At 42.8% G+C, this 12,422-nt stretch overlaps 1 protein-coding gene across 1 annotated transcript; it reads right to left on the reverse strand.

Annotated features, from left to right (window-relative positions):
- Window positions 1-3,426: 3,426 nt before the first annotated feature.
- On the reverse strand, window positions 3,427-4,645 carry LOC115355117 (alpha-(1,3)-fucosyltransferase 9-like). The gene has a single exon (XM_030045785.1). The coding sequence runs from the start codon at window positions 4,639-4,641 to the stop codon at window positions 3,487-3,489; it is 1,155 nt and encodes a 384-aa protein (XP_029901645.1). The 5' UTR covers window positions 4,642-4,645; the 3' UTR covers window positions 3,427-3,486.
- Between the last annotated feature and the right edge of the window lie 7,777 nt (window positions 4,646-12,422).

Here is a 12,422-nt window from a genome sequence, read left to right on the forward strand (position 1 = left end):
GTTTTCTTTGTGTTTCACAGTGCTCTCTTCAAATAAAAAAGGAATATAGGCTACCAGTCACAAAAGTTAAATTAATTGGTTGTCACATTAAGAATATTTGCTCACGGTCACCCTCCTGTCCACTCATATTTATCAACATGAATCTAGTATGAATGTATGAAAATAATTATGTACATATCATCATTCTCAAGTTTTTAATTAGAAACACCATCTGGCCAAAAATGTCTCATATCTGTTTTTCTTCAAAGACAGACTTCTGAGTTTTGGTTATTATTCCAAAACTTACTTATGATGACTATAAGCCTATGCATATCATAACTTAAGAACCACCACAAAATTCAATAAACACCTTGAAATGTGAGCAGCCAAATGAGGTATTGCTTTAAATGTTGCTGCTGCAAGGATTTGTGGGACGGTATTATCTTCTTTCCTTCTGTTAAAGGTGGTCCAGTGTATTCTGTGCTAAAGGAAGCACTGAAGCACCTTTCCCTGACATTTGGAGAATTTGACCAGCTCTCATCATAGCTGCCACTTACAGCCATGATGTCCTCTGGGTCATTTCACTCAGTTTGGAGCCTTCCTCAGCAAAAAAGACTGTTTGGCTGCAGCCCTGGTTTGCCTGTGTTTCCTTTTCAGGCCCTCTCCAGGTCTTGTAGTCCTGCTCTCCCCCTGCACACCTGTTCTGCATCAGTCTTGTTTACATGTTCATTTGCTGTGGCTCACCTTATCAAGGCCCTGCCTGTTCTCATATGTTTCTACCTGCCTGCTTGGCTACCTTTTGTTCTCCAGCCTCACCTCTGTATGCCTGTTCTGTTTGCCATAACCTGGACCTCAGCCTGCAACCTCTGCAGTAAATACCTTTTAAACTCAACCTTGCCTTATGGGTCGGCATTTAGGACTACTCCTCTGCAAGCACTGTGACATGAAATGTACAAATGTGAAACAGTGCCTTTAACAACCTTTTCTACAACCAAAATTAGGACACAGACCACAAAAGCTTCTCAGTAGCTTCAGCTACTGAAAATTCAGTGGAATTTGTGGTCTAGCATACCTGCACTGGGCACAATAACACAATAACAGGTACAATAACAGGAAAACCATGTTCTACCATGTGATTTAGACATCATGAGAAAAGGAAACTCATTCAGTGCAGATGACCACAGAAAACCCTTTACTGTGCTGGGCCGATACCCTCCTGGCACCCTGTAGCAAAAACTTTCCATCAGTCAAACATTTGCATTCAGAGTGTCTGCAGCAATGATGAATATCCCCAGAAATAACCAATAGATCTCACAAGCAGATTTACACGGAGAAGATATGCAGCCCAGCTTAAGAATGACTCAATAACTCTTTATACCACACCGCACAACACATGGCACATGCATGAAATATCCCACCAACTTTTTTACTTTTAAAGCCATGCCGACTATATCACAAACTGCCATGAGACTGGGCTGTGCAGCCTCTCTCCTACAAATTCAAAGGACATACTGTTATTACCAGCAACAAGTGGTGATATACCTAATAAAATGGGGGTATGCAGAAAAGACAAGATGGGCTCTAAAATCATTAAACTCAGAGCACAGAAGTAATATTAGAAATCATGGCCAAAACGTCCAGTAGAACAAAAAAGAAAGAAGAGAAAAACTTTATTCTCCAAAAGCAGAGATATGTTTTTGATGGCACACGGCACAGCAGGCTCCCAAAACATACAAAGATGGACATCAAATGTTACCAGACGAAACCACAACATTCTAAGTGCAGTATATTATCAAATTAATACATTGTCAGCCATACATTTTCATCCGAGAAGTACAAAGTTCTGGGACACTGAAAAAGTGAGGTTTGTGAGTGAAAGTTACAGTATATTTTGTTTATCCTATTACTTGTTCAGCCGCTTGTATTTATGTGTATGGTGACTGGTTGTAATTAAGTGATACTTTAGTCCAAAGAAAATGTTCCCGTTGGCAACAGTGGATTTGTCTTGCCAGTTTGTCAGCTCAGCTGGCCTGTTCTTGTGTTGTTCCAACCTGTTTTTGCCTTCACTTAAAATCATCTTCAACATTCAGCCTAACTTGACTTCTGAATTTGGGTTGCGTCTGGGCCACACTGTCAACCTGAGCAGTCGTGTTTGCTGTGGAGCCTCTTGATTTTCATTTTGGCACCCACATGAACGGATAAAAGCAGCCACACAGCCTGCATGAGCAGTGCGTCTCATGTTGCAGCAGCTTAGTTAGTTAGTTAGTTATTCCTTTATTTCAGACCCAGGGGATCCATATCACAATAAAAACAGCACAGTAAAAAAGATAAATACAAAACTATCCACCATATTCAATGTCTAACATACAGACATGCTCGCCAGTGACTCCACAGCTTAGAGAAAAATCTGACAGAGCTGCGTACAGGGTTAGCCAGGACAGCAATGAAGTCATTTTTTGACTCAGATGCCCTACACATAAATCTATACATCAGGTTACGTAAAACAGCAGGGCAGGTAGGTACCCTGGAACTGACAAACATATGGCTTGCACTGGAGCTTCTTGGAGCTCTCAGCAGCAGCCTCATGCTGTCATTATAGGCCACTGTGAGTTTTCTAATGCTGCCTTGTTTATACTGACACCAGAGCTGGGCAGTATACAAGGGTGTACAATACGCTCTAAAGAGTGAGATTTTCACAAATACAGAACACATACTAAATTTCTGACACAACATATTCACCTGAGCATACAACTTCCGCCACTGCCTGTAGATATCTTTGTCATCAGACAAGTCATCTGAGCTACACACACTCGCCTAGTGTATATACACACACACACACACACAGACATGTATATGTATATGTGTATATGTGTGTGTGTGTATGTGTATGTGTGTGTGTGTGTGTGTGTGTGTGTGTGTGTGTGTATTACGCTGGCCATTATTAAAAGCAAACCAAATGTAAAAAAACAAAACACAAACCAAAAAAAAAACAAAAAAAACAAAAAAGGCAGCGCTGTCAGAGAAATTCCTTTTAACAAGCCTCTGTTAAGGAAGATAGATCAACAGTCCATAAATGGTCATTGTCAGTTTGCATCATTTTGTATCATTTAGTATACCATTCATGGGTGTAGTCCAAAGATAAGAAGCTGTGTCACATGGATATTCATTAGATGTATGACATTCCAGAGGCAGTTTTGGTCTTTCACATACTTTCTCATACTTCTAGACTTCTTCTTCATAAGTTTCTTCTCCCCCTACATTATAATAACAATACAATAATAAAAATGTTAATTTTAAACAATAATATTGTCACATAGCTCATTCATCATTGATTTTATCTAGCATTTGAAAGAAAATGATGAAAAATATCATTTAAAACAAGGCACCCCAGAAACTGTGAACTAGTCTAAACCTTAAAAAAATGCACCCCTTTGGCACCCCAGAAACTCTGTCCAAACTGTTGTTTCCAAAATCCTGTTTGCTGATGTGTTTTGTATAACAGGAAAGTTAACCCCAGTACCATTTGTTGAGATCATGAAAAACTTGGTAACCTCTGTGTTTTTGTAAGTAATCACATGATCTGCAAGCATGTTCACGACCAAACTGTGCTTGAATGACCTTAAAATGTTCTCTCCAGTTGAAGTATCTGCTGTACTCAGCAGGATGCTGGTCGAGGTACAGCAGCCTCTCTGCCAGCTCCTTTGGACTGGCAAAGTCATCTACATGGATGAAAGAATCTCCTGGGATATAATTCTCATAATTTTGTCTTGTAGGGCCCAGGACTACTGGCACAGTCCCCATCATCAGGGGATTGTACAACTTCTCTGTGATGTAGTCTGTGTGGATAGAGTTTTCAAAGGCTAAGTAGAACTTGCAACTAGATATTATTTTTGGAAAATCTTGGTTATTTACATGTCGACCAAAGGATTTCCCATAAACACCTATGCTGATGTGATTTTTCAGCTCATTGTAGAACTGAACTCTCTTAAACTTGGGGTTCCAGTTGCTCACAATCCAGCAGACCAGTTTGTCCTTGGCTGGCAGTTTGAAACTCTGATCCCTGTTTGTCACTGGAGCCAAGTACCCAGAAGGCACTGGGATATCTGAATCGCGGCGATAATTGCATGTCAGATTGAACAAGTGATCGAGCCCAGGTATTCGACCTGAGTTTGCAGGCGACTCAGCGTTTGACCACACCCATTTCTGAAACCAGGGCCGTGGCTCCTTTGGCATGTTGCCCAGATCTCCATGGATGTCCCTGTGATGGAAGAGCACACCATGGGCCTTTCTGTACAGACTCTTGTCATCTGTCAAGTGACATCCTGTGATACCGAACACTCTGCAGCTCAGATCAAACTTGAAGCCAAACGGCCACATCCAGATCAAAATGATGGTGTCAGGCTCTGCATCCCCTTCTGCAGCCTGGATCTTCTGCACCTGATTGATGTTCTGCTCTGAGGAACAATTTGGTTGTTGTGAACACACAACTGTGGGACGGGAATGATTGTCTCCCTCCTTTTGAGAGAACATGTGGATGCTGAAAGTGGGAATACTGATGTCAGGTTTGTAGTACACGATGAAGACACCCAGAACACACAACACCATGAGGGTGGCGAAGACACAGTGACGCAGCCAGACCCACTGGAGGACTGAAGAGGACATGGCTAATCCTAGGAGAGAGAACAGAGATTGACTGACTCCAAACAGAAGATAATTAAATGATCATGCTGTCTGATTCACACTGTGTAATACTGCCTGCTGCAGAGAATACTCAGAGAAGCAGGGGCAGATCTGCTGTGCTGGCATGGGATGACACCTCCCACCCTAAAACAGGTTTTGCCACCCCAGTTTGGGCAATCTAATTTAAAAAAAAATACAAAGTGTTGTTTCTGGCTAGAAATTTACATGACTGAAACTCCAGTGTCCACAAGTGAATGCAACCTGATATGACAAAGCTGCAGGTACAACACCCCTCCCCTTCACTGTGGTAAACTCTGACAGTAGAATCTACCCGTCCTCCTCAAACACTCTGTCAGCATGCATTTTTCACAGCGACTTCACTGGTGATAGAAAGGTAACCATTGATATAACAAAGGTATAAGATGATATTTACTTTTCAACTGTGAAGAAATTAGAATAACCTGAACTGTATAAGAGTATGACTTTTGCTAACAAGCAAACACTACCACTGCTGCAGTGAAGTTCTGAATCCTTGGAGAGAAAACACTATGTGATAATGACGCTGTCTGATTCAGCCTGTACGCTACTGCCTGCTGTTGAGAATATACAGTTAAGGAAACAGTTATGGATATCCCTACTACAGTTTACCAGAACCTGAAGAAACAGGTGTATTCAAAGAATCTCTTCTTTTTTCTTTTCTTCTTCTTTTTTTTTTTTTTTTTTACTTCCTTCAGGTTTGGTTTCTTAATAATTGGAAACATCCCTTATTTAACATTTATATTAATAATATGTCACATTTCAGAAAAAAAAATGTCTGAAGCAATGAAATGAGATTTTCAAACCATAACAAAATATGTTTAGTAAAAGTCACAAACAAACAAAAACATATCATTTTCGCAAAGTGAAATCTTGAGTAAAACTCACCTTGTGGGAAAATCTTCCGCTGAACTGTATGTCTCAGAGTTCTTTATTTGTCTGCTAGGTTAGTAGATCTAGTATGTGTGAGATGAGCTCAATGGCCAGACCAGATCATCTATCTTACTGAGGAAGTGAGCTGGTGTTACTTCATATGGACACGCCTTCTCAGAAGAATAGCATAGCCTGTAGGCCCATTTACATCAGTGTCAGGAAACATACACAGTCTGGTTGTTTAATGATTCATGTAAGACATGAAAGCTTCATATGGCTAATCATTTAATATGGCAGGTGTGCAGATCAATATTCATTAAAAATGATTGAAACGTGACCAAAACTCGTGAGCAACAGTAAAAATATAGAGGACTTTCTCACTGCACAGTCACACTTTAGGCAACATCTCAACAAAAGGGGTCATGATCACAATACACGTAAGAATGCAGCTGCAAGCAGCAAACAGGGGATCCAAGCGGTATAAATTTTTTCAACACAAACTGGTGTGCAAGGTTGATGATTTGCTCCCCATGTGACATTTTTGCAGGATGTACCAATAGTGGCTGGCTGCAACCTTGAAGCCAAAGTTTATTAATTATTTAATTATTATTAATTATCAACCGATGACCTAAATTGCTGTATTTCCACAGTCTTAAGAGGTAAATATATAACAAATAAGCTAAAACTATCATATACACTTAGACTATCTGGACAAAAGTATTGGGCCACACCTCTAATCATTGGATTCAGGTGTTTCATTCAGTCCCATTGCCACAGACGTATAAATTCAAGCACCTTCCCATGCAGTCTGTCTTTACAAACATTTGTGAAAGAATGGCTCGTTCTAAAGAGCTCACTGAGTTCCAATGTGGTACTGTAATAGTAATGTAGTAGGATGCCACCATTGCAACAACTCAGTTTGTGAAATTTCGTCTCTCCTATATATTCCACCATCAGCTGTAAGTTGTATTATTGCTAAGTGGAAGTGTTCAGGAACCGCAGCAACTCAGCCATGGAGTGACAGACCACATAAAGTTACAGAGCGGGGTCGCCGAGCGCTGAGGCGCATAGTGTGTAAAAGTGCTCTGCTGACTCAATAACTGCAGAACTCCAAACCTCCTCTGGCATTAACATCAGCACAAAAACTGTGTGCTGGGAGCTTCATGGCATGGGTTTTGTAGACATATGCTATTGTTTGATGCTTAGCAGTAATAAGTAGAACATACTAATCCGAAGTAATGCATTTATTAATCCATAGGAAGGCTATGCTTAAGTAATAAAGTTTGCTGTGAGAATATGCTTAAGTAATAAAGTCTCTATAATATCCTGCATAACAGGATATTGTAGAGACAGTGGAAAAGTACTGAAGATATGCAACAAACAGAGATGTGCAAGAATAACTACATAACCTGGTGGGCCAGGTTATATATGCCATGACCTTGTAGGGATGTTCTTAGAAGACCTGCCCTGCATTCCAAATCACATACTTATACTTTTCACTTTTAGTATTATATGTACTGCAGCTGCCCTTACAAAGTATGTAGTTTAGTATTAAATATGCATGCAAATGCATACTATTGGGACACACTACATACATCATCCCTGAAGTCCGACCCTCTTGCCCATTTCCGCCGCCGTCTGTAGTGGCAAATTTGAATGTTGTTGTCAAAATGCCGGTGCTGTTTCATACTGCGCTGTCCTCTGTCATATTTCTTATCCTCTGTCTTTCTGTCACTTCTGCTGTCACTGAGCGAGTTTTGTGCGATATGTGTGTTTTGTTGTCGTCCCTATGTGGGCGTGGCTTGTACACGCAGCTCAGTCAGTGCGACGTAACGTCCGCTGCGCAAAGGATTGTGGGTCAGAATGGCCAGAGCAGCATGCTGAAATCCATACTGCGAAATCTGACCGGATGTAGTAGAACATCCTGGTACTCTTGGCATACTGCATCTGACATACTATGTATTGGGACATACTTAATCTTTTTTTCCCTACTAAATAGTATGATAGTATGAGTATTGGAACGCAGGGCTGGTTTACCCCATATTTGGTAAAAGAGATCCCTAAGGGGTATAGAGACAGGATATGCTGTGTTGTGCTCTGTGTGCTGTGTTGTGCTCTGTGGTTTCAGAGAATGGGAGCCATAGTAGGTGGATGACAACTGAAGTCTAACAGCCGCAGGTGGGGAGCAACAGGAATGCAAACACATCAAGGAAGAGAATGGAGTCAGATTAACGGACCAATCCTGGAGAAGAACACACTCTTCATGTTGATTAAACATTCTGTTTAGTATATCAGACTGGATCAGGGAAAGATAGTCTGTCAGACTTCGTGAACTGACAGACTTTGTTGTTGGTCAGGGATAGGAAGATTCAGACCCAGAGCTCTGTATGCTTTATTCATCTACGGCTAAATAAACTGATATTTTGTGTCATGGTTTTGTGTTTTGTTTGGTTCTGTTTCATGTGTGTTTCTGTCATGGTTTTGTTTCTTGTGTTTTGTTTGATTCTGTTTCATGTGTTTCATCTGCCTCGTTCTTTTAGTGATTTCACCTGTGTCTTGTTTGCTCCTCCCTGTGCCACACCTGTCCTGTGCCTGTTAATCATCCCTGATTGTTCTGATCCCTCCCAGTGTTTCCCTCAGCCTATCCTCTGTGTTCTCCTGTCTTGTGCTCCAACCCCTTCCCCAGGTGTGTCTTGTTTGATGATTAGTTCTTGTCTATTTAGGTCCTGTTTGAGTTCTGTTCTTCTTCGGTTCATTGTACTGTGTTGTACCGTGTTGTTCAGTGTTGTGCCATTCCCTGTGAGACCAGTAAACATTTTTGTTAACTTGAGCTCCGTGCAAATCTGGCTCCTGCTTTTGGGTCCTTCATCCACCGTCCTCTGACATTTTGAGACCGAATATCTTCATTAAAGAACACGCAGGACTTAGCTCACACATAGATGAAAGATTGCTGGTAGACTGAGTGTGAAGTCCAACAATTTGGTGACCCCGACATGATGAAGACAGAGAAGTGACTGATGGACAGAGACACAAGACAACGGATAACCGCAGTGTGGTGACAACAACAAGCGGCCGCTGAAAAGAAAAAGGTAAGCAGACACCTGTTTTATCAAAGTTCTGCGATCGGTTATACCAAATTGTGTGTTGTCATTATGCTCCAAGTATCCTAGTATGAAGTAGATGAATAAAGTATTAGGATAAAAGTGTGCATAGGTTTGAAGTCCTGCAGGTGAAATTCCTGAGAAAGCAACAACTGCGCAGCAGGTTTAAAGTCCTGGGAGGTTGAACTCCGAAAGCATCAAAACAGCACTGAAAGTTTTCACGGGCGGGTTTAAAGACCCTTGGAGTTTAGGATCTCCATAAAAGCAGCGCATGCCCGTAACCTAAAAGCAGTCGGGTTTAGAGACCCGTGGGATTAGAGTCCCCACAAAAGCAGCGCATGGCCGCAGAGTTAGAGTCCCCAAGTGAGTAGGTTTGAAGTCCCATGAGCAGGTTCTCATAAAAGCAACGCTCACAACATTAGGCCCAGTAGTGAATACTAAATGTTTTATGTCTGTGTGTCTTGAATAAAGTTGTTTTGTGTGTCTTAAGTAACTGTTGTGTGTTTTGAATAAAGTTGTTTTGTGTGTCTTGAGTGACTGCAATATTAGAGTTATTGTATTTCTGTTTGTGGGTGGTAGAAACTCAGTGGTGTCTCAGTGGAAACAGTCAGCAGTGGAAACCTCAACGGTGTCAATGCAAGCTGTCTGATGACATTCACTGGTGGTTTCACTGTGGTTAGTTGCTCGGCACGACAGTGCCATACAAAATGACTGGCTACTGAAGTTTTCTCTGATTTGGTTGGTTGCTTGGAACGTACGTGTCATACAAACCAACTGGCGACTGAGTGGGGAGAACTGAAGTGGAAATGGTGGGGTGGGGGGGTGGGGGGTATAGGGAGGCTAGGGCGAAGTTAAAAGTCATGCAGGACAGCTTCAGGGAGGTAGAGCAGATAACACAGGAATTAGCTCAAAGGGGCAGGCAGCCAGAGAGACCAATAGAGTAATAGCTGAAAATACCAGAGAGGTAGAAAGAAAAAATCAGGAAAGAAATTTACTCATGAGAGGACCAGTATCACATTCCACCCCATGCGGCCAGGACAGGGAGATAGGTTTGAACAGAGGCATCTCAGGGAGTTAGTTGAGGAAGAGCGTAGGGCAGAGGAGGAGGAGCAAGCCAGAGGAGAAGAAAGGTCAGACAGAGGCTAAGAATCAGGAAGTGAATGGACTGAAGACAATGACAACACTCACTATCCAGCCACATTTATGGGGGCCTTAACCATACACCCCTGCGGTAATGAAATTCCACCAGACAACCAGAAAAACAGATATCAGCTGAGAGACAGAGAAAAGATTCAACCACCTAGCAAATACACACACACACACACACACACACACACACACACAGATGCCACTGATATACAAAGGAGCTCAATTAGGGGAAATATATCAACCCTTCTCGTTCACTGACATGAAATGCATCTTGGATAAAATGCCCTCTCCCACAGAGGGAGGAGGGCCCTGGATGGGGAAGTTTTGTCAACACACACTAGGGCATAAATTAGCAGTAGGGGATTGGAGAGCTTTATTGGGTAAACAATTAGCTATGTGGGAAATACAACAGATAGAAGCTGCTGCTGGCACTAGTGCTCTACCAGATCCAGAATCCTTCACAAGACACGCCATGGCCATAGGGAAAGCAATGAGGGAAAGATTTCCCATTTCCCCCAGGGGCAATGCACACACTGACATTCTCTGTAAGAGATGGAGAAGACATGTCAGCATTTTGGATTAGATGTAAGGGCACATGGATAGACACTGCAGGGAGCCACCCAGGTTCAGGGCAGCTACAGACCACATTGTTCAGAAATGCGGTAATGGCTGGGATGCCCAAGGCAGTAAGAGAGGCCATGGAGGGCAATCCAGACATCCCAGGATGCTCTACTGAGCTATGGCAGAAACATTTAACACATCACATGAAGAGATATAGAGCTAAACAAGAAGAGGATAAGCAACATACAGAGTCAGCTCAAGTGCAACTCCTGAAACTACAACTAGATGAGGCTAGAAAAAAGGTTAATGATGCTAAAAAGATAAACCAAAAACCTGCCAGCCTGCCTGAATGAGCGCCTCACCCCTATTATGGCGGCAGGCCAGCAGGTGTAACAGGAGGGATGCGAGGTAGAGGGAGGGGTCGCAGAGGACCCAGAGGCCAACCACCTCTCACATGTTTTGGATGTGGCCAGCCTGGACATTGGAGAAGGGAATGCTCCATGCTGTGGGGACCCGGGGAAGTAGGGCCCCAACCCGAGGCGGTTATGGCCCACCAGGTCAGCCCCCTGTCCAGCAGACAGCCCCGCCTCATCAAACCCCACATGCAACCCCACTGCAGCCCAGTTCCAGTACCAAATCTATACACTGCCATGTCTGTGCTGACTCCAGAGCACAAGTGGTTTTCCTGCATTGATCTGGCTAATGCATTTTTCTGCCTACCACTGGCTGATCATTTGAGAGACATTTTCTCATTTACGTACAAAGATCAACGTCTTAGGTACACAAGGGTTCCTCAAGGTTTCATCCTGTCTCCAAACACAGCGGATTTGCAAACGAGGGGCACATTAATGAGGGCGCAGGATTCCATGAGGAACGACCCCTTGTTGCTGACTTTCAGGAATATTACATACTCCCCATACAATAAGACTAAAAAAGGCAGTTACTGTGACAAAGACCCGAGAATGTTTTATCTAATTTTGGGAGTGGATCAAACTGGCAAAGACACAATGGGTTTGATTAAAGTTAATTTACTGTCACCTCCAGCCCCTAACAAGACAGACACAACCACTAGTAAACCAGAATCAGAGTCCAGACAGAGTGATGGTGTGGTGAAAATTGATTACAGTAAACTCACACGAAGTGACATGGTTAAATTGGCTACTGGATATGGAGACAAAAACATGTGGCTGGATTGGCTGGCAGCCACCGCTGCTTCTATGAACATGAGTGACTGTGTAGCATGCTCCTCAGCCCGACCTACTCTGTTCACCACACCTGCACCTCTGTTCCCTGTGAGCGACCCCCTAGGATTTCACTGTATGATTGCACTCACCATGCAGGCTAACCCGCCTAACTGTACCACCCTAAGTTCCATTTTACCACCTGTAAAGAACTCAACAGTACCCCCTGCGTTCACTCCAAAAGCTAACAACTATACCTGTTTTTCCAGAAACTCTACAGTGGATATGGGGCACATTCCTGATGATTGGTGTAAGATTAATGTTGATGTGAATGATTGGCAAAATGCTAGCTCTATGGTGTGGGGTAGAGCCGACCTGTTTTGGTATTGTGGTGACAGAACTCTCCATATCAGTCTGCCCCCAGACAGGTCTGGAAAGTGTGCAGTGGTTAGGTTGGGTTTACCTCTGTTCCTCCTTGGCCAGCGTCAGCGGGACACGCCCTCACCCAGCCGTCGAAGGAGAGACACCTTTGAGATTGGTCATGACTCTACCACATACATGGATGCCATAGGAGTTCCCAGAGGCGTCCCAGATGAGTATAAGTTGGTCGATCAAGTTGCAGCGGGATTTGAAAATATCCCATTTATCAGTAGCATATTCCCTGTGACCCCTAATAAGAACATAGACAGAATTAATTATATCCATTATAATGTTCTGAGGTTAGCTAATAAAACTAGAGACACTGTGGCTGGATTATCTGAACAACTGGCTGCAACTCTTATGACAGTGCAAAACAGAATGGCCCTGGATATGTTATTAGCTGAAAAAGGGGGTGTCTGCTCTATGTTTAACGACCAGTGTT

Source organism: Myripristis murdjan, chromosome 23, assembly GCF_902150065.1.
Source record: "Myripristis murdjan chromosome 23, fMyrMur1.1, whole genome shotgun sequence".
In the NCBI taxonomy this organism is placed as follows: Eukaryota; Metazoa; Chordata; class Actinopteri; order Holocentriformes; family Holocentridae; genus Myripristis; species Myripristis murdjan.

Coding starts and splice junctions, on each gene's coding strand:
- LOC115355117 (XM_030045785.1), bottom strand. CDS start 4,641: ATGTCCTCTTCAGTCCTCCAGTGGGTCTGGCTGCGTCACTGTGTCTTC.